At 48.9% G+C, this 27,569-nt stretch overlaps 1 protein-coding gene and 1 non-coding gene across 4 annotated transcripts in view; one reads left to right on the forward strand and one right to left on the reverse strand.

The window, feature by feature from the left end:
* LOC119445387 (ubiquitin conjugation factor E4 B) overlaps nucleotides 1-27,569 on the reverse strand; it is a 441,801-nt gene that overhangs the window by 102,456 nt on the left and 311,776 nt on the right. For all 3 annotated transcript variants that reach the window (XM_049664500.1, XM_037709694.2, XM_049664499.1), the window contains exons 14-15: nucleotides 25,164-25,259; nucleotides 20,173-20,466 (exon numbers count right to left, since the gene is read on the reverse strand). In XM_049664500.1, coding sequence (XP_049520457.1) covers nucleotides 20,173-20,466; nucleotides 25,164-25,259 — 390 coding nt within the window. The remainder of the gene's footprint in view (nucleotides 1-20,172; nucleotides 20,467-25,163; nucleotides 25,260-27,569) is intronic.
* Trnas-gga (transfer RNA serine (anticodon GGA)) lies at nucleotides 2,129-2,203 on the forward strand. Its single transcript has one exon. It is a non-coding gene; the product is annotated as a tRNA-Ser (tRNA).

The raw sequence follows: 27,569 nt of genomic DNA on the forward strand, positions 1-27,569 counted from the left end.
TTCCTGAGCGTGCTTTCGGGGCCCCAGCGCGATACGTATTCCTCAGCAAGCTCTGCCGCCCTTGCGACTGTCTCTACGACTGGCCTATACTGCACCCAATACCTTATATTTTCAGGCAGTCGGCGGAAGAATTGTTCCAGCCCAAAACACTCTACCACTTTGTCGTGGTCACCAAAAGCTCCGGATACTTTTAGCCACTCCTTCATGTTGGCCATCAACAAGTACACGAAATTGACATAATAATCGTTTCTGGCCTTGTCGGCCTCCCTGAACTTTGTTCGGAATGCTTCCGCCAATAACCTGTACTTTTTCAGAAGACTAGATAGTCTTCTGATTACTCTTTTTCCATGTGAGCTATCATGTCTACAACCTCACACGGCAGCAACGTCAGCAGACGCTGTGGCCACGAGTCTTTCAGAAATCCAGCCTTCTCACATGTACGCTCAAGGTTCACCAAGAAGAGGCCAACACCCTCCCCGACTCGGTATGACTGCATCAAGTCCTTTATTTTTTTTCTCGCGTTCTCTCGAGATGGGAGTCGCTTCTCCGGTATTCTGAGCCCTCAAAATCTCAAGCTCAAGGCGCTTAATCTCGAGCGCATCACGTCTTTGGCGTTCCTCTCTGGCCTCACGTGCTACGCGTTCCTCTTTCGCCTCACGTGATATTCGGTCTTCTTCTTTTTTCTTAATGCTAATTAAGCATTCTTCTAGTTCCTCGTCATCTGCCTCAATTGCCTCAATTATCTCGGGCTTTCCATGATTAACGTTAATAAAATCACGTGTGGCGCATACCCGCATTGGATATGCGCGTATGAGCCAGGGATATGCGGGCATGAGCCAGGGAAAAGAAGGAAGGAAGGAAAGAAATAAAGAAAGAAAGAAGGAAGGTAAGAAAGAAATCATGTGTGGCCCACGCCCGCAAGATATGTGGGTATGAGCCGCCTAAAGCAGCAGCGGGAGAGATCTCACAGGATCCTGCCGCTGCTGTGCAGTGTGCCGTGGCTATGAACGCTGTGGCTCATACGCTAGTCTATGACGATGGTGCGGACTTGGCACAGAAAACACACTACTTGGCCATCGGACAGGGCGAAAACAAGACGCCGGTGTCCTTGCTTTTTGACAATCATGCCGAAGACGCTCAATATGATTGATAATGATAACATTGTCATGAGCAATGGCAAAGACAAAGATGTTGTAGTGGGGCAGGGTCAGAGGCTCTCCTGTCGGACTGAAACCTGCTGGAACCTGTGTGCTCTGTGCAGTCTTGAATAGACAAGTGCTAGCCGTTTATTGTCAATTAAATACTCCTCGTAACAATATATAGATTCACGATGGTAATATTTACTACAGCAGACCCACCATAGTCACAGCTTTGCTGGCTTCCATCTTCACAGTAGTGGAAGGGCATATTAATCTTCAACCCCACTCTTACACTTTCTCGGTTAAAGTCCTCAAGCATTTGTTGTAATTGATCCCCTGTATTGCTGAACAGGATAATGTCATCAGCAAAACGAAGGCTGCTGAGATGTTTGCCGTTGATACTCACTCCTAAGCCTTCCCAGTCTAAGAGCTTCAATACTTCTATTCTTCTAAGCATGCAGTGAATAGCATTGGAGAGATTGTGTCTCCTTGCCTAACCCCTTCCTTGATAGGTATCTTTCTACTTTTCTTGTGGAGAACCAAGGTTGCTGTGCAATCCTTGTAGATATTTGCCAAGATATTCACGTACTCCTGTACTCCTTGATTACGCAATGCCTCTATGACTCTATGACAATGCCTCTATGACTGCTGGTATCTCTACTGAATGAAATGCCTTTTCATAATCTATGAAAGCCATATAGAGAGGTTCATTGTACTCCACAGATTTCTCTATTACCTGATTGATGACATGGATATGATCCATCATAGAATATCCCTTCCTGAAGCCAGCCTGTTATCTTGGTTGACTGAAGTCAAGTGTTGCCCTGATTCAATTGGGGAATGCTATCTTGGTAAATTAAAGGGATGTCTCATTTTCCCTTTAATTACTTCTCTCCACCTAGCGGGTTTCCGCTGAAACTATTACGTCAAACATTTGCCTTAGTTTCAAGTTGTTGACAAATTCGACTTCGCCCTGCCATCTGCTCGCCGCCTGGTTAGCTCAGATGGTAGAGTGGCTGCCCCGGAAAGGCAGTGGTCCCGGGTTCGACTCCCGGACCAGGACAAATTTTTCTTCAACTGCGACGCTTTTTTTCGAGGAACCCGTATGGGTTTCCTTTGTAGCAATTGCTATTTTTGGGTCGATGTCTCATTTTCCCTTTAATTACTTCTCTCCACCTAGCGGGTTTCCGCTGAAACTATTACGTCAAACACTTGCCTTAACTTCGAGTTGTTGACAAATTCGACTTCGCCCTGCCATCTGCTCGCCGCCTGGTTAGCTCAGATGGTAGAGCGGCAGCCCCGGAAAGGCAGTGGTCCCGGGTTCGACTCCCGGACCAGGACAAATTTTTCTTCAACTGCGACGCTTTCTTTCGAGGAACCCGTATGGGTTTCCTTTGTAGCAATTGCTATTTTTGGGTCGATGTCTCATTTTCCCTTTAATTACTTCTCTCCACCTAGCGGGTTTCCGCTGAAACTATTACGTCAAACACTTGCCTTAACTTCGATTTGTTGACAAATTTGACTTCGCCCTGCCATCTGCTCGCCGCCTGGTTAGCTCAGATGGTAGAGCGGCTGCCCCGGAAAGGCGGTGGTCCCGGGTTTGAGTCCCGGACCAGGACAAATTTTTCTTCAACTGCGATGCTTTCTTTCGAGGAGCCCATACGGATTTCCTTTGTAGCAATTGCTATTTTTGGGTGGAAGTCTCATTTTCCCTTTAATTACTTCTCTCCACCTAGCGGGTTTCCGCTGAAACTATTACGTGAAACCAGAATCTTGAGTGCGAGTCGTGAAATATCACGGCGCGCATAGCGAGCGAGGGCCACGAAACTGCAAACACCGGCCAACGCTCCCTTCACGATAACGGCAGTAAACGAAACTTAAGGGAGTGAGCGGCGCCAGGCACGGCCCGGCGAAGGGCGCACGCGGAGACCGTGGAATGTGAGGGAGGAGGGCGGCTGGGAAGCGGATTTCGCCTTGGCAACTCCGCCGCTTCGGTGGCTCTCCTCGCCCTCCCTCGTAGCTCCCTCACTTTCGACTGTCACCGTGCGCACCCGCCGCCATGCAGGCACTGCCGCTACAGCCAGCCCGGCGCCAGCTCCCCGAAGTTACGTTTTCTGCCGTTATCGGGAAGCGGGCGTTTGCCGGCGTGGGCAGTTTCGTTGGCCGGCCTGGGACAGCGCTGCTGCTTCCCTCTGCGCCGTAGCCGCAGTGTGCAAGGTCCACACGCGACTAGAAAGTAGAGGAAGCATAAAGGAGAAAGAAGGGTTCACTGCCATTTTCTACGCGTGGCTACGGTAGCGTGGCTGAGACGTCGGCACGTACACGCATGTTCCAACGCAGAATAGGCGACCTTGCCATTTGAGAGAGGGTGAAATTTCCACCGCATTTTTTTTTCTTTCTTTTTTTTTTGTTTTGTTTGCACGCGACATTGAGGGGTTTCTCCTAAGCTTTTACTCTATGGCGGTGCCGGAGCAATGCTGGTCGGAGGCGGCTCCACGTGATTTGGTTTGAATTAACGAGATTCAACTGTAAATTGAATGCAAACGTTCTAGCCACATTCCTCGACTGTCGCATACACGTGGTGGCTCGGTGCACATGTTTTGCATATGTGCGGGCCTTGAAAATTGTTGCTTTGGTTATAGTGTGGTACCGTTTATAGTGCGGATATTCGCGACTCCAGTGACTTACGTTATAAGCGGTCTACACTGTATATAATTTTTCAATTCTTTAACGTTGTGGAGATGGGTTTGCAAAAGGCTTACCCTACGAGCGACGGTCAAGAAAGGGCACGACGCAACGCACAAAGGCGCTACGGCAGGGTTCGTCGACTCTCCCACACGGCGCAGAGAAGGCTCCGAAGTCAGATCGACTACAAACACGGCTTTATTCACCCAAGATACAGCACAGGGCGAGAGTCACGGTGCTTACGGTCCAAGGCTCACCGTAAGACCAATCGAGTACGCGCTGTGCTAGGGCTAACTGGGTAGCGGTCCGCCAAGCGCGAGAACAAAGGTCTCATGTAACCACCTCGTTGCGGGCCTGTGAGCAATCTGCTGTGGTGAGGAAGCGCTCAGCGGACGAGAGCTCATCCGCTGATGCGCAACCATCGTATGTCGCCGCGTCGAGCTTTCTTTTCCCATCGTGCATCTTTCAGTTCGCCAGGAAATCCTCGGCGATCCTTGTGTGTGGTTCCGCAAGCCCATGTCTTTCGGTCGAGGAGATGACCAAACAGGCGCGTAGAGGTATCAAAATTATCCATAAAGATCCTGTACCCCTGATCAAAATATTTTTCACATAGCTGGCAAACTACATCGAAAGCCAATCCATGGGGCCCTGGCTGCTCACGCTTGCCGGTATATACGGTGAATCGTATGGTATATCCGGTGCCAGGGTCAGCTAGGACCCGCAGCTTGTAGCCCCATTTTGTGACTTTATCATGCATATATTGCCGGATGCCAGACCGCCCTTTCGATTTAACCATACACTCATCCACGGAAAGATCACGATGTGGCTGGAAGAGCTTTGCTGACACTTGGTTGATGTACTGGATAAGCCACCATATGTTGCGGAGCTTTCCTCCTGCCAGCTGACTGACATCGTCTGCAACTTCCAGCATTGCCCGCACAGCTATAAACAGACTTTCTGGCATGATCCGTGGTGGGAGCCCTGTACAGGTTTTCCACATTCCAATATAGTTTCAGCTGCGGAACCTAAATGATGCCCATGTAAATCACGAGTCCGATGAACTTCAGCATCTCACTTAGGGTCACTTCTTCCCACGATCCGTTCGGAAAAGCACGCGTGGGTTTCTCGAAAATGTGGGCCCAAGCATATTTGTTAGTGTTCTCACAAATAGTTCCAATCACTTGAGTCGAGAAAAAACAAAAGAAGATGTCCAGGGCAGTCAAAATTTGTTTCATCTGTTTCTGAGGGCCACACCCACATCATCGTGCAAGTAGACACCGGGTTCCGGTCGCGGCAAAAACTTTATCCACTTCTGTGCTGGTGGCAGGAGATCGCTACCGTAGCTTGTTGAGACCCTACCAAATAGAGATTGTAGTGCCCACCGACGCTGCAGCGCGGGGCGCTTCATTCGGCGCTCTCAGCTGGCGCCTTGGCGCCGGCTGTCGAAGGAGAAAATAAAAGAAGCGCAGCACGCGCTCGGGGCGCAAGCTCGTCACGCGCTGTGTTGTTCCAAAAGCCAGCCACGCTGGTCGTCGCAGCCCCGTCGCTCGGCTCGCTGCCTTCGCCCCTCTGATCAGGGACGACGGCACGGCTCGTACAGCCGCCGTCACGTCCCTCCTACATTGGTGACCCGGGAGAGCGCGCCTTTTTCCGAGCGCCACGCTGCCATGGCTCACTGGCCGGAGCCCCAGTTCGACCCGCCACTGCCACCGTTCTCGTCCAGCTACGTCGGCGTCTGGTTCGCCCAATTCGAGGCTGCTCTGGAGCTTAACCACATCTGGATTCAGGAGTTCAAGTACGCAGTACTCCTTGACGTCCTGTCACTTGCTCTCCAGCTCCACCTCGGCGTTCCATCGCCTGGCCCGCGCCCGTACGACGAACTTCGGCAGCGCGTGCTCGACTTCGGTGCTGTCTACCACCCTCTTCCAGAGGTAGACCGCGCGGTGCGCGAGTCATCTCTGCCGGCACCCTCACCGCCAGCACCAGACGCGTCTGCTCCTGCGCCCGTTAGCCACCATCAGGCAAGCCTTCCTCTCTCGACTTGCCCCGATACCGTCTCGGCGACCACCCCATGCGCTACCGCACAGTCCCCGGCCTCCGGCTCTCTCCAGGGTTCTCTTTCGTGCGAGTACGCGCACAATGTTGTCGCCGAGGGTATCGTCACGACCATGACACCGGCCACGTCATCGCCTTTCTCGCCCCAACGATGGCAGGCGACAATGGAGACATCACCGACCCAACGCTGGCTACCATGCCGCATGCCATTGGGTCTGTCTCCAACGCCATCGCTCCTGCAACAACGGCACCCGACCCTTCCACGCGGTCTGCTGAGCCGGTCTCCGAGGTGGCGCGCGAGCTCGGTACTGCGCCGATCCCACTGCCTCCGACTCTGCCGGCTACCACCACCGCGGACACGGGTCACGACCTTCACCGCATCCCCCGTCAGGCGTCCTCAACGAACCACCGGACGCTCCTGCAGGCCTTGACCCCCCTTTGGCCGGTCAGCTCGTGGCTCACTCCTGTCGCTATGTACCCCGCCAGGCTGCGCCGCGTCGACCTGCACTGCTCGCATCGTGGTCCGCCCACCACTTCAACTCCATCGGTCGTGCGCGCACCCTACGCGCCACGTAACGGTGCGGCACGTAATACGCCGCCGACAACGCTTGCGCGGGTACCGCCGGTGTACCATTCGCCTAACAGGCCTCCCCGTTCCTCCTTCAAGACACATGGGCCGATCATTATATTGTTGGCTAGACGCGCCCCTCCCAACAGCGTCCATTCTGCGAGTCCCTCGACCGTTGCGGAGCTCCCAGTGCTGCCCGCCTGAGTGGTGGTGGTGACCTGATGCCTTCATGTTGACGACTCGGACTGGCCACGGACACTTTTCAACCACGATTCAACTGCCTCGCCATTTCGACGCCCACCGACGCCGCAGCGTCGGTGGGCGCTACGGCGTCGACCAGCGTGGCGCGCAGCGCGGGGCGTTTCGTTCGGCGCTCTCAGCTGGTGCCTTGGCGCCGGCTGTCGAAGGAGAAAATAAAAGAAGCGCAGCGGGTGCTCGGGGCGCAAGCTCGTCACGCGCAGTGTCGTTCCAAAAGCCAGCCACGCTGGTCGTCGCAGCCCCGTAGCTCAGCTCGCTGCCTTCGCCCTTCTGATCAGGGACGACGGCACGGCTCGTACAGCCGCCGTCACGTCCCTCCTACAAGATAAAACAATGAGAACATATAGCGAGCCCGTTTACCTACTCAAGAGAGAATTGAATCTGTAACTATGCTCACCGTCGACTACTAGATGAAGTCCCAGGCTGGTCGTCGCCCGAATCACTGTCCGAAATGATATCGGAGCTGCCAAAGTCGTCTTCGGACTCTTCGCTGCTACTTTCATCAAAAAAATCCATTACCGAAGCAGCGGAATGATGCGATTGACGTCGGTCTTTTTGAGCAACCTGACGCGGGCACGGCGCCATTTTTCTCAGCGTCCGCGACCTCTGCTCTCTACAAAACTCGCTTGCATATCACCGCCTGCTGAAAAAAAAAAAAAAAAAAAGCTACGTCGAAACCGAAAGTCTAGTTACAAAGCTACTTCGTAGATGGAGCTACCTCTCCCAGAGCATGGAAATTTGAGCTTGGCAGCACATTCAAAACCGCCGATCACATAGGATCGACGGCCTATGGGCGCCGTCCCGAAAGAGTTAAGTGGCTCATGGGTCGAAAAATTGACTGACCGGCGTTAGGGCACCAAAATTAAAGGTAGTCGAACCAACGACCTTTGGTGTTAGGCCAAGTTAATTAGGGAACAGTTAATTAGGATAATTAATTAAGGCACTTGAACCCACGACATTTAGTGGGAACAAAATTCAATGGCACCAAAATTGATGGTACCACCATTGATGGTCGAACCCATGACCATCAATGGTGGCACCACCCACGACCATCAATGGTGGCATGACCATGATCTTTGGTCTTAATTAAGGTGAAGTTAATTAAGGCACTCAAGCCCATGACCTGTGATGTGAGAAAACAAGTAATAGGAAGTACAACGCATTCGAATGAGAATGTCAAGTAATTAACTTCTCGTGAGTGTGCAGGCTTTTGCCTTATACTTCTTTAGCGTATGCTAAAGTGACTGTCAACTTTTTTTTTTGTAGGTTACACCATATTTTTTTTTCTGATGGAACTACAGCACCGAATATTTTATGTAAAACATGAAGAAAAAGCAGAATGAATGTACTTTTCATGCATAACGGTTTTATTAACGAGATGTATGTTGTAAAAAAGTCGGCGTCGCTTTTAGTCTCAAAGTCCGACAAAAAGTCAGCGTCCTCCAACTCACTGCTATTCGATGCACCAATAAGATCAACCGCAGAGGTAGCGGAATCGCAAGATCTGCTATCTCCTTAAGCGCGCGCGCACCGCTTCTGGAGCAGGACATTTTTGCATTCTGCTGCGACGATCGTAAAGGTTCGGAGCGTGTTTAAAAATCACTGCCACACGGGAGAAATGCAAACTGCTTGGGAAACAAAGATATAGTTCTTGTCCTTCACATCCGATGGTGCCATGTGTCCGTGAGCGGCACGGAAGGTCTCGAAAGCGGCATTTTAAACCATTGATAGCGGGCTAACGATGCGTTAGCTTGCTAACGAGTTAAAATCAAACTCTACAAGAATGCTTCCCATTACCTCCCACATGAAGACAGTACTCTATTAAACAAATGGAACACTAAAAATTGCGTTTGTGCAAAGGCCTTCGTTTCACTGCAGGCAAACTTCGGTCAGTAATGTCATTTTCATCATCGTTTCCAGCATCTTCGTGCTTCTTGCAGCTTCATAAAATAATCCCTCTCTTTGTTGCACATGGTGTGCAACACCCACCACTATGAGGCAGCACTGTTTGATGGTAGCAGCATCAACAGAGTAAAGCCTACCAAATGTTTGCTGTAGCCGACCACAGGCATTCTTCACAGAAGACCCTTGCCAAGAGTGGCACTTGTTATAGTGCTCCTGGTATGTGTTAACAACCATGGAAGCAGGGGGTATGCAGAGTCTCCGAGCAGGTAACCACCAGCACGCTGCCATCTCAAAGGAGGGGCCTTCATGAAGCACCCTGGCATCGTGTGCCGATCCAGGAAATCTGATAACAATGCCAACGAACTTGTTCGTATTATCACATATCACCTGGAGCACTACAGACAGGAACTTGTTGCGGTTGAAGTAGGACCGTGACAACTTGTCGATCTCTATGCGGTACCAGTCAACAAAGCCTATGGTGCAACATAGCCCTTTACCGGAGCTCTTTACCAAGAAGCCCGCCTTGGTCCATTCTTTATCACGCCTGTTTGGCCACTTCTCCGTTTATGCCATTTAAAATGCCCAACAAGTCATTGAATGCACACGTGCACTGAAGATTCGGATAAATCCAATCAGTTAGCAAGAGAGTATATACTCGAATGGCTTCTAGTAAAGCTCAATACCACCAAGCAATTTCTGCCCGCTCTTGCTAACTTCACTGCCACTGTTGCGACTATGTCGTCATACTCATTGTCACTTTCAGAGTCCACTAGCTCCATGGTGACATGCACAACAGCTGGAAGCAGGCCAGTGTTCGCAATCTTCATATGGAGACACCAAGGCGATTTTGACACCACGAACACCAAAACACTGAAAATGTCGAGGCGGACTGAGACACACAAGCGAAACAACAAAGCAGAAGGCCCGCACATCTGCACTACGGCATTCGATTCTACGTGGCGCTGCTAGACTAGCCCTGAACTCGACTTCTTGTGAACCACCTTGAACGGGTTCACAGTGGTGCAGGCAAATCGAAGTACAGTATAGACCACTTATAACATAACCGCTTAGAGTGCAGGACCGGATATAGTGCGGTCTTTTCAGACTCCCGTTAATTTTCCCATAGCACTCCATGTATACACGTATCGCTTATAGTGCAGTTGCGGGAAACGAAATACCGGTTACAGTGCGGCGGCCTGGGAGTACGGAAGTCAGCGGAGATGGCGAACGCTCCCCTCAAACGGGCGCCCCAAGGAGTGATAGAGGAAGAAAGAGATGAAGTGGAGGAGAAGGGCACGTGGTGCGAACGAACAGCCAGTGAGGCTAAAACCAGAATCTTGAGTGCGAGTCGAGTCGTGAAATATCACGGCGCGCATAGTGAGCGAGGGCCACGAAACGGCCAACGCTCGCTTCACGATAACTGCAGTAAACGAAACTTCAGTGAGTGAGCGGGGGCGGCGCCGGCACGGCACGGCGAAGGGCGCACACGGAGACCGTAGAATGTGAGGGAGAGGGCGGCAGGGAAGCGGATTTCGCCTTGGCAACTCCGCCGCTTCGGTGGCTCCCCTAGCCCTCCCTCGCCCTCACTTTCGACTGTCACCGTGCGCGCCCGGCGCCGTGCAGGCGCCGCCGCTACAGCCGGCCCGGTGCCAGCTCCCCGAAGTTTCGTTTTCTGCCGTTACCGGGAAGCGGGCGTTTGCTGGCATGGGTAGTTTCGTTGGCCAGCCTGGGACAGCGCCGCTGCTTCCCTCTGTTCCATTGCTCCATAGCCGCAGCGTGCCAGGTCAACATGTGACTAGAAAGTAGAGGAAGCATAAAGGAGAAAGAAGGATTTACTGCCATTTTCTACGCGTGGCTACGGTAGCGTGGCTGAGATGTCGGCACGTACACGCATGTTCTGGCGCAACGCAGAATCGGCGACCTTGCCATTTGAGAGAGGGTGAAATGTCCGCGGCGTTTTTTTTTTTTTTTTTTTTGCGCGCGACATTGAGGGGTCTCGCCTAAGCTTTTACTCCATGGCGGTGCCGGAGCAATGCCAGTCGGAGGCGCCGCCGCGTGATTTCGTTCGAATTAATGAGATTCAACTGTAAATTGAATGCAAACGTTATAGCCGCATTCTTCGACTGTCGCTGACGCGTAGCGGCTCGGTGCACATGTTTTGCGTATGTGCGGGCCTTGAAAATTGTTGCTTTGGTTATAGTGCGGTACCGCTTATAGTGCAGACATTCGCGACTACGGCGACTTACGTTATAAGCGGTCTACACTGTACTAACTTTGGAATTACACGGCAGGCACAAAAGTGTCCCGACCCGGTTGCATGCATTTGGGCGGAGGAGGGATAAGCGAAAAAAAAAAAAAAAAATGTGTGTGTGTGTGTGTGTGTGTGTGCAGGGGGTCACGCAAACTTGCCGTGACCCTCTAGATTTCAGAATCTTTGACAGGTGGCAAATTGCACGCCGAACCTGACAATGGCACAGACGGTGTCTGCTCTTTACCATCGGCGCTGTTACGCGTGGAGTGGTGATGGTCATTTCGGCCGTCGCGCAGGTTGGCCTTACGATAACCCAGCTGCTGGAAAGTGGGGCCAGCCCGTCTGTATTTTGGAGAAAAACTGTAAAGCTATGCTTGTTATGCAATAGATAAAAGAATGCCATAAAATGCAAGTAGACTATTTACCTGAGAAGCTTATTGGTATTCACTGCAAGTGAACTGTTGTGTCGGCTGGCGCTCAATTGATAAGAGCACTCTGCGAAGTGCGCATGCGCCACTAAGTGTTAAAAGCAGAGTCGCGCTCGCTAGCGGTCTCCTTCTTGCCCGAGCCACGAACCCACAAGCATGGGTTAATAAACGTCGTTCACCCGGAACTTGTCTGATCCTTTTCGGCACGTCTGGCGCAAAACGTAACACGTGGCGACGAGGATGGGATTTTGAAGAGTTGCGCAGCGTCAAGGAAGGCAAGTGTTCTCGGTATTCAGCCTCTGTTCAGTATCGACGATTGAAGAGTGCTGCTTTTTCTTTTCTTCGCTGACTGATATCATGAATGAAGAAGCCAGTGCAGGTTCGACGCAGTTTGCTGCTCCTCTGGGCCAGATGGAACCATTCGACGTTTCCAAGAATGACTGGGCGTCGTACGAAGAACGACTAACGTCGTTTCTAATCGTCAACCGCGTTCCCGAAGGTGACAGAGTACATGCATTCCTGAGCATCATCGGCCCCAGTACCTACAGTCTTCTGAAATCGCTGGTTGCCCCGGAGCTGCCTTCAGCCAAGAGCTTCGAGGTGCTAAAGAAGACCCTGGGGGACCATCTGTCGCCGAAACCGTCGGTCATTTGCGAGCGAGCAAAGTTCCACAGGAGGCAGCAAGTCGAAGGCGAGTCCATTTCTGATTACGTTGCCGAGCTACGGAAGCTAGCACGAACCTGTGATTTTGGAAATGCGTTAGACGAATCCCTCCGGGATCGCTTCGTGTGCGGCTTGTTAAGAGAGGATATGCAGCGAGTGCTATTCACTGAGGATAGCAAGCTCACGTTTCAGAGAGCTGTAGAGCGCGCGGTGGCTATGGAGGCGGCAACAAAAAGCACGGCTGAAGCCCGCACGGGTGTGCCTACAGCCAACCCCATGCATAAGGTACAGGCGACTTCGAGTGTCCAGTCGCAGGCATGTTTTCGCTGCGGGTCGCCAAAACATTCCGCCAAAGCATGTCCCCACGTAAACGACAAATGCTATAAGTGCAACAAAAGGGGGCACCTGCAACGAGTTTGCCATAGCGCCTCCGGCACGTCGCGTGGGAAACGCCCCATCAAGGATGCTGTAAAAACGTTATCGGTGGTATCCCACTCGGAAGTGGTAGCCTTGAATGGCGTATCTGCTCCCAGTATTGAGCCTATCATGGTACCAATGAAAGTAAATGATGTGACGGTCTCTATGGAGCTAGATACAGGTGCCGCCGTCACAGTCATGCCTTTCAAACAATACCGCCAATTTTTTTCATCAGCCAGACTCGAGCCGACAGAAGTCAAGCTCCGCACCTATACAGGAGCCCTGGTGATACCAAAAGGCGTCCTACAGGTCAAGGTGCAGCACGGCGGCAACACGGCGAGCCTTCCTTTATACGTCGTCGACCAGGAGGGGCCGCCATTGCTGGGCCGGGAATGGCTTCAGGCAATTAGGCTGGAGTGGAGCAAAATCTGGGACGTCCACCATCTGCCAAGGTCAGAGCCACCCATTTCTCGTCGTTTAGAGGAAAGGTTACATGCTTTGATCACAAAGTACGGCTGTCTTTTTAAAGATGAGTTAGGCATGATTACAGAAGAAAGGGCCGAGCTGTATTTCAAGCCTAATCAGGCACCGAAGTTTCTAAAAGCAAGAAACGTGCCGTTCACGCTGCAAAAGTCGGTGGAGGCTGAGCTTTCGAAGATGGAAAAAATGGGCATCATAACACCCGTTGCCACATCAGATTACGCAACGCCAGTGGTACCTGTTATCAAGAAAGACGGTGACATACGCCTCTGTGGCGATTATAAGGTGACAGTGAATTCGTGCCTTGACGTCACACGTTATCCGTTGCCGAAGGTCGATGACTTGTTCCCGGCTCTTTCGGGAGGCACGCAGTTTTCAAAGATTGACCTGAACCGCGCTTATCAACAAGTGGTCATGTCTGATGCCTCAAAGCAATACTTCACCTTGAATACGCACAAGGGATTGTTTGTTGTCAACAGATTACCTTTTGGAATCGCTTCCGCGCCGGGGATTTTCCAAAAGATAATGGACACGATGTTGAAGGACCTTAAGGGTGTTTGCTGCTACCTAGATGATATTTTGGTAACTGGGAAGACAATAGAAGACCACTTGGCTAATCTCGAAGCACTGCTGGAGCGTCTTCAAAGCCGTGGCGTCCGGGTAAAGAAAGAGAAGTGCTCGTTTTTTCAAAGCGAACTTCACTACCTTGGCCACAAAATCAGCGCTGAAGGAATTTCCTCATTGTCAGATAAGGTTGACGCACTTCTCCAGGCACCAGAGCCGCAATCAAAGAAGCAGCTTCAATCTTTGTTGGGCGTTGTCAACTATTACAGCAAGTTCGTGCGCCAGTTAGCAACAATAGCTCAACCGTTTTACAGACTTCTGCAGAAAAAGGTAGCGTGGCACTGGGACGAGCATGCTAGAAAAGCGTTCAACCAAGTAAAAGCTCTATTGGCACAACCGCCTACGCTCGCACACTATGACCCTGAAAGACAACTTAGGCTGTCATGCGACGCGTCGCCGTATGGTGTAGGAGCAGTCCTATTTCATGTCTACGATGACGGAAGGGCACGGCCCATTGCTTACGCTTCAAGAACGCTGTCTGAAGCGGAAAAGAAATACAGTCAACTGGAAAAGGAAGCGTTAGCCATCATTTTTGGTATAAAGAAGTTCCACTTCTATCTTTATGGGCGCTCATTCACCTTGGTCACAGATCATAAACCTCTTCAAACAATATTGGGCCCGACAACCGGAATTCCCACAATCGCGGCTGCTCGTTTGCAACGCTGGGCTGTTACGTTGGCAGCGTACTCGTACAATCTTATCTTCAAGAAATCGAGCGAGAACGCGGAAGCCGATTTCTGCTCGCGTCTGCCGCTGCCAGATCTTGAAGCGGAAACCAAAGAAACAGAAGAAGCATTTTATTCCTTGCGATTGGACTCGTTGCCTGTTTCTAGTCGAGATATCGCAACTGCCACGAGTAAAGACCGAATTCTTTGTCAAGTGAAGGAATTCACAAATGTGGGATGGCCAACGCCCACCAGATAGATTCCAAGCTGGACTCTGACTGTGTGCTTTATTAAAAGGGGAGGTGGTGTTGTGTCGGCTGGCGCTCAATTGATAAGAGCACTCTGCGAAGTGCGCATGCGCCACTAAGTGTTAAAAGCAGAGTCGCGCTCGCTAGCGGTCTCCTTCTTGCCCGAGCCACGAACCCACAAGCATGGGTTAATAAACGTCGTTCACCCGGAACTTGTCTGATCCTTTTCGGCATGTCTGGCGCAAAACGTAACATGAACGTCACTAATTCACTAGTTTCAGAGAAAAAAAAAGTACTTCGATTCACTTGAACAGAAATTCTATTGATAAAAAACATACTTTGCAGACCTTAGTATTTTAAAATATAACCAGTGCTGGCATATTAATTTGTTGTTCCCTTTAGTAAGAGTGGAGCTTACTCTGTACCCTTATTTCTATGCACCTAAGTACAGTATAACCTCGTTACAATGGATCTGCTTACAACAGACATTCGAATACTACGTACCAATATGCGGCATTATGCTGATCTTCCTATCTTTTCCATTGATTGAACTTCGTATACAACGGATTCTGGTACAACATACATTCGGATATATTGACTAAATTATAAGGCCAGCAAGCTGGTCAGCACACCTTTACAGCGGACTTCTGTATCGCGGACTTACCAAATTCAATAGCATCCAACTTCAAACATTGCTTGGCATACTTTCGGGACGGGAAATGCACCAGCAGGATCAATGCAGGCGGCGGCCATTACGAGGCGGCCGTACTTGGCTTGGATTATTCGGGCTGGCTTTGACCACTTTTGATATAAAATGACGGATGATTTGCAATGACTGCAGTGTCATCAGAATAAAAATAAAAGAGAAAGAGAGATCAAAGACTCGGAGCCCGCAACTCGTTAATATCGAAGTACCGATACTAAAGAACGGATGTCACCGATCTCTGTTCTACCGACAATCAATTGTTTGCTGTTTGACCTGGTATTCTACAACAGTCAGCCATCGACTCGCTATATTTACCTACTGCAGTATAGACCACTTATAACGTAACCGCTTATAGTGCAGCACCGGATATAGTGCGGTCTTTTCAGTCTCCCGTTAATTTTCCCATAGCACTCCATGTATAGACGTAAGAAGAATGGGAACCGAGGTGCTCGATTTTTATTAGTCATAACCACATTAAGCCAACAGACAACAAAGCCAAGGAAAGCATCGGGGTAATTAAGTGTAGTTGAAATTGGAATGAAGAAAATAATGAAGAAAAGGGAAATGAAAGTGGACGAAAAGATAACTTGTCGGCGGCGGGAGCTGAACCCGCAACCTCTGCATTACGCGTGCGTTGTACTACCAATTGTGCTACAGCGACGGCCATCAATTCGTCTACTAACTTGGCTATTTATGTTTACTAGATCTAGCCCTAGGAGTGTTAGCCAGCGCCTATCAGAACCATGGTGGGCGGATGTGGAACATCCTTTTTAGCCCGATGGCGTCACGATACACGTCACAATCACGTGTATCGCGACAAGTTATCTTTTCGTCCACTTTCCATTTCCCTTTTCTTCATTATTTTCTACATTACAATTTCAACTACACTTAATTTCCCCGATGCTTTCCATGGCTTCGTTATCTGTTGGCTTTAAGTGGTCATGTATAGACGTATCGCTTATACTGCAGTTGCGGGAAACGAAATACGGGTTACAGTGCGGCTGCCTGGGAGTACGGAAGTCAGCGGAGACGGCGAACGCTCCCCTAAACGGGCGCCCCAAGGAGTGCTTGAGGAAGAAAGAGAGATGAAGTGAAGGAGAAGGGCACGTGGTGCGAACGAACAGCCAGTGAGGCTGAAACGAGAATCTTGAGTGCGAGTCGTGAAATATCACAGCGCGCATAGCGAGCGAGGGCCACGAAACTGCCAATGCTCACTTCACGATAACGGCAGTAAACGAAACTTCAGGGAGCGGGCGGAGACCGTGGAATGTGAGGGAGGAGGGGGGCAGGGAAGCGGATTGCGCCTTGGCAACTCCGCCGCTTCGGTGGCTCCCCTCGACCTCCCTCGTAGCTCCCTCACTTTCGACTGTCACCGTGTGCGCCCGCTTTTGTGCAGGCGCCACCGCTCCAGCCGGCCCGGCGCTAGCTCCTCGAAGTTTCGTTTTCTGCCGTTATCGGGAAGCGGGCGTTTGCCGACGTGGGCAGTTTCGTTGGCTGGCCTAGGACAGCGCCGCCGCTTCCCTCTGCGCCGTAGCCGCAGCGTGCAAGGTCAACACGTGACAAGAAAGTAGAGGAAGCATAAAGGAGAAAGAAGGGTTCACTGCCACTTTCTACGCATGCCTACGGTACCGTGGCTGAGACGTCGGCACGTTCCGGCGCAACGCAGAATCGGCGACCTTGCCATTTGAGAGAGGGTGAAATTTCCGCCGCATTTTTTTTCTTTTTTTTTTTGTTTTGTTCGCGCGCGACATTGAGGGGTCTCTCCTAAGCTTTTACTCTATGGCGGTGCCAGAGCAATGCCGGTCAGAGGCGCGCGCTACGTGATTTGGTTCGAATTAATGAGATTCGACTGTAAATTGAATGCAAACGTTCTAGCCGCATTCCCCGACTGTCGCATACGCGTGGCGGCTCGGAGCACATGTTTTGCATATGTGCGGGCCTTGACAACTGTTGCTTTCGTTATAGTGCGGTACCGCTTATAGTGCGGATATTCGTGACTCCGGCGACTTACGTTATAAGCGATCTACACTGTATTTACACCGTATTTACTCGATTCTAACGGACCCTCAATTGTTGTGCGCACCAATTTTCCGTGACTACAAAAGTCCTTTACAGTACCGCGCACCTGATGCTTTCAAACAGAAATACAACTTTCTCTCATTTGGAAAAACAGATTTCCTCCCGATGCACTAAAGTTGCGATGAATAAAAAAAGTTCCAGTTTCGCCGGAAAGGCGAAGCATCGAATGCGATAGCAAATTAGTAGACCGCTATATGAAGTAGGGATAGCAGTTTTATCGGCCGTATAAACTTGCAAACATATTCGCTTACTAAATAAATTAACAAGCACAGTGTCACGCGCGCACAAGCAAACATGAACACATCTCGCTCGTTGACAGCGGAAACAAACTGTCAAAACGCTGGAGTGACGAAGCGCGGCGAGCGAATTGACCTTCGTGCTAGCATGCCTCTCGCTTCAACGCAAACACGGCACGCGGCAGACTTTTCCCGTCATAGATTGCTTTCAAGAAAGGGCCAAGGCGATCGTATCGCCGAAGTGGATTGTCGCAGATACATCCTGCGTCGTTTCACTGAAACTGTTCCGCATTGCTTTGCTGGCAAAATCCCCTCTTTCTGTTTGCGCCAGTCCCGCACGCAAGTTTCGGATTCTCCGAATGCCCATGGTGCGGCCCGATTTCCGCCCGTCTCCGCACACATGATCACCTTCCTTTTAACTGCGGCATCATGATGAACTCGGTACTTCATGCTAATAGAGCAGACGCAGAGAACGTGAAGACAGACGGCTGACTATTGCCTAAGCACGTGTACTGCAGCACACGGAGGAAGCTACGGTAGCTAGGCTAGAGAGTAGCTAGGCTCGACGCGCCTACGAGGCGGCCATTTTGAAATGTCGATGGCTATATGGTAACCGTGTAACATAGATTTAGGGTCGTACTCGATTCTAACACGCAGGCAATCTTTGGACCTGTTATACCGGAAAAAAGTGAGCGTTAGATTTGCGTAAATACGGTACTTGCACAATATTTTTGCCAAATTTAAAAAAAGAAAAAGAATGTGTTCGCCTGGTTCGCCACCTTTCGGAATGAAATGCTTTGTGGCGTTTACGTTAAGCAAGGTGAGTGCTTTATTAATCCTGTCAGCCTGTGCGTGCGGACGTGCTGTCGGGACGTTAGTGGTGTGATGGAGCCGAATGCAGCCAACCCTGTGCATCACGAACCACCAGTAGCAACGAAGCGCAAGCAGATTTCCCTGAAGGACAAGCTCGATATCATCTGTGGGGAGCATACGCCCCCATCTTCTCCTGTGTTTGCTTGTCGTCGCGTGTGCAGCGGCAGCCAGGCAGACACGAGAGAGAGGCACTTTGCCCTCTCCTGGTTCTCGCTTGCCTCTCGCGACGCGCGTACCCTTGCAGGAAGGTATCCGACGGGCGAGGAGGACATTCCCCTCGCGAAAAGGTAAAAACTATAAAAGGGCGCGACCGGGAGAGACCTGGCCTCTCTGGCCTCGCTACCTCTAACCTGCCGGAACAGATATACCCGCTGCAACCCGTGAGTGACCTCGCTAGCGTGACTACCACACGCAACGAGGCAAGCCTATTTATTCCTTATTACAGAGAGGACTTCCCTCTGCAAGTGTGCCTTATTGCCCGCAGCAATAAATGTTGTTAAGTTGACTCGCTCGTTGCCTTATTCGCCCGAACTCTACGTAGCTGCGATCGCACGCGCTACGGGTTGGGGAGTACGTTGGAATGACTGTGTGTGGCTAGATCAGGAGCTTGCCTTCAGCCCTAGCTTCATACAGACCGGACCCCCCATATTTGGCGCTACCAATGTGGTTCGAATTCGGCAACCCGGCGAGTCTTTTTCTGTTTGTTGGAGCTAGGACTACTACCGTTCCAGCAAACAATGGCGACGGGCTTGTCTGACTTTCCAGATTTGTTCATGTTGTCAGATGTAGCGGCACAAGATCAGAGACATAGTGCTAATGCGGCAGCAGCTTCCGAACAAGCCGGTAGCTTTGATTTTGAGTGTTTCATGCAGAACAGTCAGGATCACAGAAATTCCACGTTGGCAGGGATTAGGCCTGAAAGTAGGCGTAGCCGCTGCAAACAGAGGCACAGATGCCACAAAGTAGTTTGAAGCAAGCTGCGGATGCGTCCGAACCTTCGGGCGGCAGTATTCCGCCCAGCGAAACAATGCTGCAGAACGCGCTATACAGAGAGGACTTCCCTCTGCAAGTGTGTCTTAGGATATCTGGCACCGACATGGCCGCTGGTCACTTACATCTCGTACTTCTACAGGTTCTGCAGATGACGACTTCCATGCATTTGGAGCGAAGCAGCCTTTACACCATGCTGACAGTGCCACCTGGGATGTATGCCCTGCTCTGCACTCGTTCACAGAACGGAATGCAAGTCCATTAACGCCAAGTTGACCATACAATTTTTCCCAAATGCTCACACTGAAAATGGCAATAGGAGGTCCATGCCACTCTGCTGGAATGGCCATTAAGAAGGCTTGATTGAATTTAGAAGTCCCACGAGTCCTTGTCAGCGGTGTCTTGTATTGCTGACAGTTTCAACATGTCTTTATGCAGTGGGCTATGTCAGCAGTCAGGCACGGACATTGGTATTTACAACCTTGTCCGCAGATGGTCTTGCAGGGTGTGCAGAACCTCAGACCAAGAGCACATCAAGAAGGTAGTTGGCACAGACTGGTGAGAAGCACTTTACAAGGGCCCACCATTGTGAAAGAAGATAAACCACACTTGAGAGACCTTAGGAACAAAGCTGGTCTTGCCTTCCCAGTGAGGCTTCTTAATTCTGGGTCTGCTTGCTGCTGTTATTCAAGGCTGCTTTATGCACAACGCTCGGTATCACCTATGCATTCTGATTGTAGAACGCTCTTTTGGTATAAAATTGGCAACAATATTCAAGAAATTTTGGATAAAGTAGGCATGTATTACGCTGATAACTTGGTAGCAGTCATAATAACCCGGTGAAAAATGGTCAGTGGCAAAAAGTGACAGAATGTGGGTGCAACATGGTTAATTGGACAGACCTGATGTGGTAGCGAATGGTGAACTTGTCATAGAACTCGGAAGCGGCGCCCGTGGACTCGACATCCGTGTAGAAGCGCATGAGGGCGGGTCCCAGCTGCTGCTGGGCGCAGGGCAGATCGAGCAGCCGCCCAGCGAGCTGGCCACAGCCGCCTGCTGCCACCGTGGCACAGAACAGCACCTCGACCAGTTTGGCGCTCAGGTAGGGCTTGCCCAACCGGTCAGCTGCGCAGAGCAGCTGTGCCAGAAGCTGCACCAGGGGTGCCTCAGTCGCTTCCACTGCCTGCGGCTGATACCTGCAACAGGTTTAAAGGAACTTTTGCCAAGCACTCACCTTCCACCCACCACAACTGAGACAACTCATTTCTATGACCCCATCACCCAAAAGGTTGTCCAACGCAAATCCTTGTGTAGGAAAAACAAACTAATCATAATTGCTAGTCTGTGTCATTCTTATGCAGCAACATTCGAAGCATTACACCAAAGCATGATTCCCTTTAATAAGATTAAGACTGAAATCATCTTCTTCAAGCGACATTCGCACTTGGATAGATTGAGCCCAACGTTTCTGAGAAACTGTCCGAGACATGCGAAGGTTCAGATAAGCTTCAGATCGGCATATTTTATATTTTAAATTATTGATTATCGACCTCCTTGAGTTTGATATATCCGGGATCGGCTGCATTCAGTGAAAAACCTGGAACGGTTGGTGCTTTAACCCTTTCAGTGTCACTGACAAACCAGCACGTTTCTGTCCCCAAATATCACTGATCCACTTTCTATGCTCAGATGTGCAGTCATTGGCGAGGCTTTATAGTGAAGCTGTATACGACTATGATCTCGGGATTGCTTCATCTCTGTAGCCAAAAACTCAACCAATCACAGTGGAAGGTGCACACCGCTGGGTTCCTTGCAGCACCACCAGATGGTGCTTGCCTCCGCACATCCGTGCGGCAAAGAAAGAAATAAAAGAACCAGAAAGCTCGCCTACATGCATAGCGTTCGCCACAAGCGTTTGCCAGTAAATATTGCATAAGCTGCAACTGTAAAATATGAAACAGGGAGTGACGTCACTACACTTTGATTTTTAAAAGAACCCGTCTAGCAAGTGTTTGCATTTGTTGTGATAGCACTATGGAAAGGCCACGATGAGTGGCAATGGGAGCAGCAATGCCAGTATGCACAACGGTGTCGTGCTCAGGCTAGGCAGCGGTTCCTGGCCAATAAAACCCATGCTCTGTTAGGATGCTTGAAAGAGCAGAACGAATACGATGAGTGATGAAAGAAAACGCAAAGTCAATATGCACAACGGCGCCATGCTCAGGCTCAGCATGACCCAGTTCAAGGCTACGTCACATTGGGCAAACCATTCAGGTGATACCACAGCTTCGCTAGCCAACCACCTTCACAGCGTTAAGCCCATTGGTGCCTACTTTTTTCTGCCATCATATTTCATACTATCCTTATATTATGTGCTGGTGAAGTGACCAGAGGTGTTTTGCGACAGATGCTGTGAAGAAGCTAGGGTTAGTAAATACCACAGTACTTTATTCAAGAACATTTCTAGGTAATGTGACAGTGCAAACAGGTGCTTGCTTTGCCACTCACTAGAAGCACCTCGACATCTGGAATTCACATTCAGTGATTGGGTCCCCTGAATAAGCTACCTCCTCCCTTGGCCTCTCCTTTTCTCGAGTCCCCTTTGCCAAAAGCGTTTCGGTACAGAATGCGTGGATACCGTGTGCCATTTTGCACAAACCACTCTAGAAATAGATGGGGAATTTTGCACTTCCAACAGAGCTGAAAAGACAACTTGAGTGGATCCCAAAAGTCAAGTGGGTCAAGCGCTGAAAGCCAAGCATTGCCGAAGCAGTTCACTCGTGTGAAAAGTGCAAGACTGCAGTCTTGTGGTCCAGCAGCAACACGCAAGCGGATCACAGAGCATGGTCGTGCGCAGGAACATGGTAGAAAATAACATAGTTTTGCTCTCAGCGTGCGCAACTGCACGACATGGGAACAAGCAGATGAAATGGAAGTACAGTTAAACCTGCTTATAACGAATTCCTGGATATAACAAAGTTTTTCTATTCCCCGCCGTTACTCCACAGAAGCACATGTATTTGAGACCTCTACTTAACGAAGTGGCAGCGGGAGACCCCCTCGAAATAACGAATTTTCCCCGCCGACAACCTCGAGAGTTCGACTTAAATTTTGTCATTTTTGCGTGAGCAGCAACCAGAAAAAAAAAAAAATTAAAATTAAATTATGGGGTTTTACGTGCCAAAACCAGTTCTGATTATGAGGCACGCCGTAGTGGGGGACTCCCGAAATTTGGACCACCTGGGGTTCTTTAACGTGCACCTAAATCTAAGTACACGGGTGTTTTCGCATTTCGCCCCCATCGAAATGCGGCCGCCGTGGCCGGGATTCGATCCCGCGACCTCGTGCTCAGCAGCCCAACACCATAGCCACTAAGCGAACAAGAATTTAGCAAGCTATCAGTAACTTAGGTACATGGAAATCAAGACGTACAGTTCGGTATACTTTTATTAAAGGTAACAGCTAATTAAAGTGCCAGCATTGATTACAGCTCAGTTCTAGTACATGAAGGTCATGAAAATATTTTTTTACAATAAAATTTCTGTTGAATGCAATCAAGTGCTTTTTTTTTCCTTTGAAGCTAATGAATTAGTTGTATTGAATACCAATCAGGCTCTAGTTTAATAGTGGACCTGTGTTTTGCCGTCATCTTATTTATTGGAAAGAAAGTATTGCTTTACAGTTCTCCAAAATACTGAAGGGCTTTTCTTATCTTTATGACAGGTGGGTTATTATAAGGCCAATCTGCGCGACAGACTAAAGAACTGTGCATCACATGACTCGATTGCCGCTCCGCACCCAGTCTGTGCCGATGTAAACAGCACATGCTGTCTGCACCATTTCATTGTTAGGTACGGCGTGATTTGCCACTTGTCAAAGATTCTGAAATCTGGAAGGTCGCGGCAAGTTCATGCGATGCTCCATGTGGCTCATCAGTGATCGGTCCCGAGATCATGCGCGTGGTTTAGATTAACGGCTGTTGAAGTGGCACTAAGTTCGTTGCCGCGTATCTAACACAATCTGTGTGCCTATCACTGGCTGATCGGCATGATGGATCGCACTTAACGAAATATGCACTGCTTGTGTTGTCGTTCTTTCTGTCCAAGTCACATTATTATTCCGATGGGTCCTGTTGACCTGGGTAAACCTTGTACCGACAGAGGTGGACCCCGCCGACGCGGCACCGTTCTGCAAATTGTGGCATTCAAGTGCTATGTGTGGAAACCTTGCATCAAACAGACACGGACACGGCGCGCTCAGCAGTCCTTTCACACGGAAAATGAAGTGAAATGCTCGCTTAGGAAGCACCGCGCACATAGTGATGTGCGTCTTCTTAGGTCCGTTCGATTTGCCTGCACCACTGTGAACCAGTTCACGGCGCTTCACGAGAAGGTCAGAAATTGTACAGGTCAATTGCTGCAGTACAGGCACACCGCGACACTCAACAAGAATGTCAAGGTGCAGACGTGGTGCAGGCATTCATTGGTCCGTCTAATATGCACGGAGTTTGAGAAGTCCTGATGTGATTGGCTTCTCAGGTCCATCTGCACCGACAGCAGAGACGGTGCAGCAATATCGTGAACCAGCCCTGCACATCTTGAAACGAACGGTTGTGTCCAGTCTTATCCGCATTAAAAAACTCCAGAGCAAGAGACACTCCACAACGCACACATGACACTTCACGAGCCTCCACACAGAATATATTGAATATTCGAAAAAATCTAATAGTTGATATTTGATTAATGCATCAAGCTATTCAAACGTTCATTATTCGATTCAATTCGGTAATGTTCGACTATTTGCACACCCCTATATAAAATGACAATTTGGCAAGAAACGTCCTCTCATAAAACAAAAAGAAGAAGACGAAGAAAGCCACTTAACATAATTGTTTTAGTTCAGCAGAAGCATTATACAGTTTACAACAACTGGACAAAATCTTGCACAGCAAAATTTCATTAGTTGTTTAGATAATGTTAACTTTGTGAGCGAAAACAGTGTTTTCGAGAAATCGCATTTAAGTGTTCAGTCGTGAACCATCAAGCCTAAAATTTATCCCGGACATAGTTTTGCTCATCATTTGCCATTCCTAAAATCCTTCTGGGCAACTGCTTTAGCTTTGCTCATTGGATTTCCTTTGAGTAATTGAGTGAAAAACCCGTGGTCTACATCAGTGCGGCATGACCACATTGTTGATGATGGGTAGTTCCCGTAGAATCTGCACTTTTTCCTCAGGTGTGATGAGAAATGAGCCATTCCTGTCCTCCGAGTGTTTTACGTGAATGCAACAACTAGGTTAGTATGAAATATTTCAGAGAATTTCAACTACTACGAAAAAAAGCACTGATGCACAAACAAGCTCGCTGCCGCCAATAGCCAGCAATTCCGTTTTCGGTGAGTGTTCAGAACTCTGAAAAGGTAAAATCAGTTATAAAGCCACACATCTTAATTGAAAAAGCAAAAACAACATTATGCATGTTTCTACCTCCTTTGAAGAAGGAGTTGTGTAAAATTGCTGTGAACCCAAGTCAATTTCAATAGGGGGGAGGCAACTTGATTTGGCATCAAGTTTGAAGCACTTCTACTGCTCGTTTCGGCATGAAATTTAGAGGATATATTCTTCATCAAATGAAGTAGTATTTCTTGGTCACAAAATTGGCATAAAAAAAAAAGCTTTTGAAAGGCTACTGCCTATTATCCCCCCTTAATGCAGTTGTACTTTTTGTACAAGTGTGTTGGATTCTTTCATAATTTTTTTATTGTTTTAGCAATTTCTTTCTTTTTTTTTTCATAATCTGAAAACCCAAAGGGTGAAATAAACAAACATAAATTGAGTACAAAATCGCCTTTCACAATAGAGGACTGTCAAGCAGATGACACCCTCAACACCTACTGGATGACGAAGAGCAGGAAGTCGGCGATGTCCTCGATGTACCACTCGGGGTAGGCCGCCAACAGCTTGGGCAATGCAGGTGCATCCATTGGGGCCCTGCACAGGCAGGCCTCAATCATTCCAAGATTAAAGGACGCCATCTCATGAGCCGCAAACATTTTTCCAATCTATTAATTTTAAGTCTCTCTTTTTTCGTATCCACTAGCGTGCTGGAAGCTACACAGCTAAGAGAGCAAAGCCCCAGCCAGAAGTCGAGCGTCGCAGCACCCCGTAGACTACACTACACAGCACATTTTGCCCATCTATACTCACAGTTAGTCTATTACACGGACAGTCAACTATGGTTCACCATTTGATGCTGTTGTGCAGGTTCTGTAATACCTTTGTGTTACTAAATACAAAGGCTGCGCTTCACCATAGAAAGATACATTCAAAAGCGCTTTTCGTTTGTTATGTTTTTCTTTGCATTATGATCAGAATTTTTTTTCTTTTTCCAGAGCTATCATCATGCTTCCACTGGTGCAAAAATAGCTGGTTGTTCTTGCGACTGTATAGCCCAACACGCTCGTATGTATTATCACATGTTATTCTGGAATGGCCCTGTCAGAAGATTTATCATTTCAATTATGCCCTTTATGGGTCCTATTTTTTGTCTAGTGCAACCTGTGTGTGCAAGGGGCTAAGCTCAGTGCAATATACCGAGTTTTACCTACTGGTAGTTCTTGTACAGAAAACACGCGAGCAAGGTTTTCGCACCGTGTCTGCAAGACCCAAAACATCTGTAAAGAAAACTCCATGCATCCAGCATGGACCTATTGATTGTGCTTGCTTCACGACAACATCACCTTAAGTTGACTGAGCAAAAAAAAAGTGTGCATGCATGGCAATGCATCTAGTTTACTGAGCAAGAAAAAGTGCGTGCATGTCAATGCATCTTGGCGTTGCAAAGCTGGCCACTGCAATTAAGGATTGTCATAACTATTGTGTATGCCAGTGAATATTGGCAGACCACCATCATTCACAGCAATTGTGCTTTACATGCATAGCCGATTCTTGAGACTCAGACACATTCATTGAAAACCATGCTGAATTAATTTTCATACGCACCCGTCTTAAGTACAGCACTTTTTACGATTGTCTCTTCCACAGACTGAACTGCCACTTCCTTAGCTACAAGTGAATAAAAATTTGAATATTTCTAGATGCAGCTTTTTGTCAGCAATAACTGTATTTACTCGAATGCAACACAACTGGAATCGTAACGCGATGGGTGACTTTTCATTGCATCCATCAGGAAAAAATAAAACCGCAAAAGTAGCGCTAGGCGTGACTTTTTGTTGCATCCAGCAAAAAAAAAAAAAAGAAAGAAAACCGCCGTAAAGTAATGAGAGACAACCGGATGCATGAAAAAGTCGCAGTTTCGTCCGAAAGGCGAAGTATCAATGGCAATAGCAAATTAGTAGACAGCTATACGGAGTAAGTATGGTAGTGTTGTCGGCTGCATAAACTTGGACACATTCGCTTACTAACTGAATTCACAAGCACGGTGTCAGCACGCACAAGCAAACATGAATAGATCACACTTGATGAGCGCAGACCACTGCCAGAATGCTGGCATTAGCAAGCGCGGAAGCACCAGCGACCGAAGCTTCGTTTGTGCGGTCTATTCCTTCAATGGAAACTGAGCGGCGAAAGCATAGCGTATACAAAGGTAAGAGTCGTGTGGAGATCACTTTCAAGATACGGTGCAGTCATGCAAAGTAAAAGTACACAGTTGCGACAGACTAGAAGCCGCACAACTGATCAACAGCTGATCAACAAGAAGAAAGTAAGAGATATTCAAAATTATAACATGGGAAAGATTGAGGAAGCCGTAAAATATGGACGCAGCATTAAATCAGTAAGAAGAAAGCTTTTCATCAGCATCATCAGCAATTTCGATGACATAGTAAAGGCAGCGGAAGAATTCTACACTGATCTATACAGTGCCCAAAACAGCCAAGCTACTTTCATTCGAAATAGTGATGAACCGGATACAGAGGCTCCTTCTATAACTAGCGATGAAGTTAGAAGGGCCTTGAGAGACATGACCAGGGGAAAAGCTGCTGGAGAAGATGGAATAACAGTAAATTTAATCAAAGATGGAGGAGATATCAAGCTTGAAAAGCTTGTGGCCCTTTATATGCAATGCCTCACAACTTCAAGTGTACCAGAGAGCTGGAAGAATGCCAACATTATCCTAATCTATAAGAAGGGAGACTTCAAAGAATTGAAGAATTACAGACCCATTCATTAGCTTGCTTTCAGTATTGTATAAAATATTCACCAAGATGATTTCCAATAAAATCAGGGCAACACTTGACTTCAGCCAACCAAGGCTGGCTTCAGGAAGGGATATTCTACGAT

The sequence above is a fragment of the Dermacentor silvarum genome, chromosome 3 (genome assembly GCF_013339745.2).
Source record: "Dermacentor silvarum isolate Dsil-2018 chromosome 3, BIME_Dsil_1.4, whole genome shotgun sequence".
NCBI lineage: Eukaryota > Metazoa > Arthropoda > Arachnida > Ixodida > Ixodidae > Dermacentor > Dermacentor silvarum.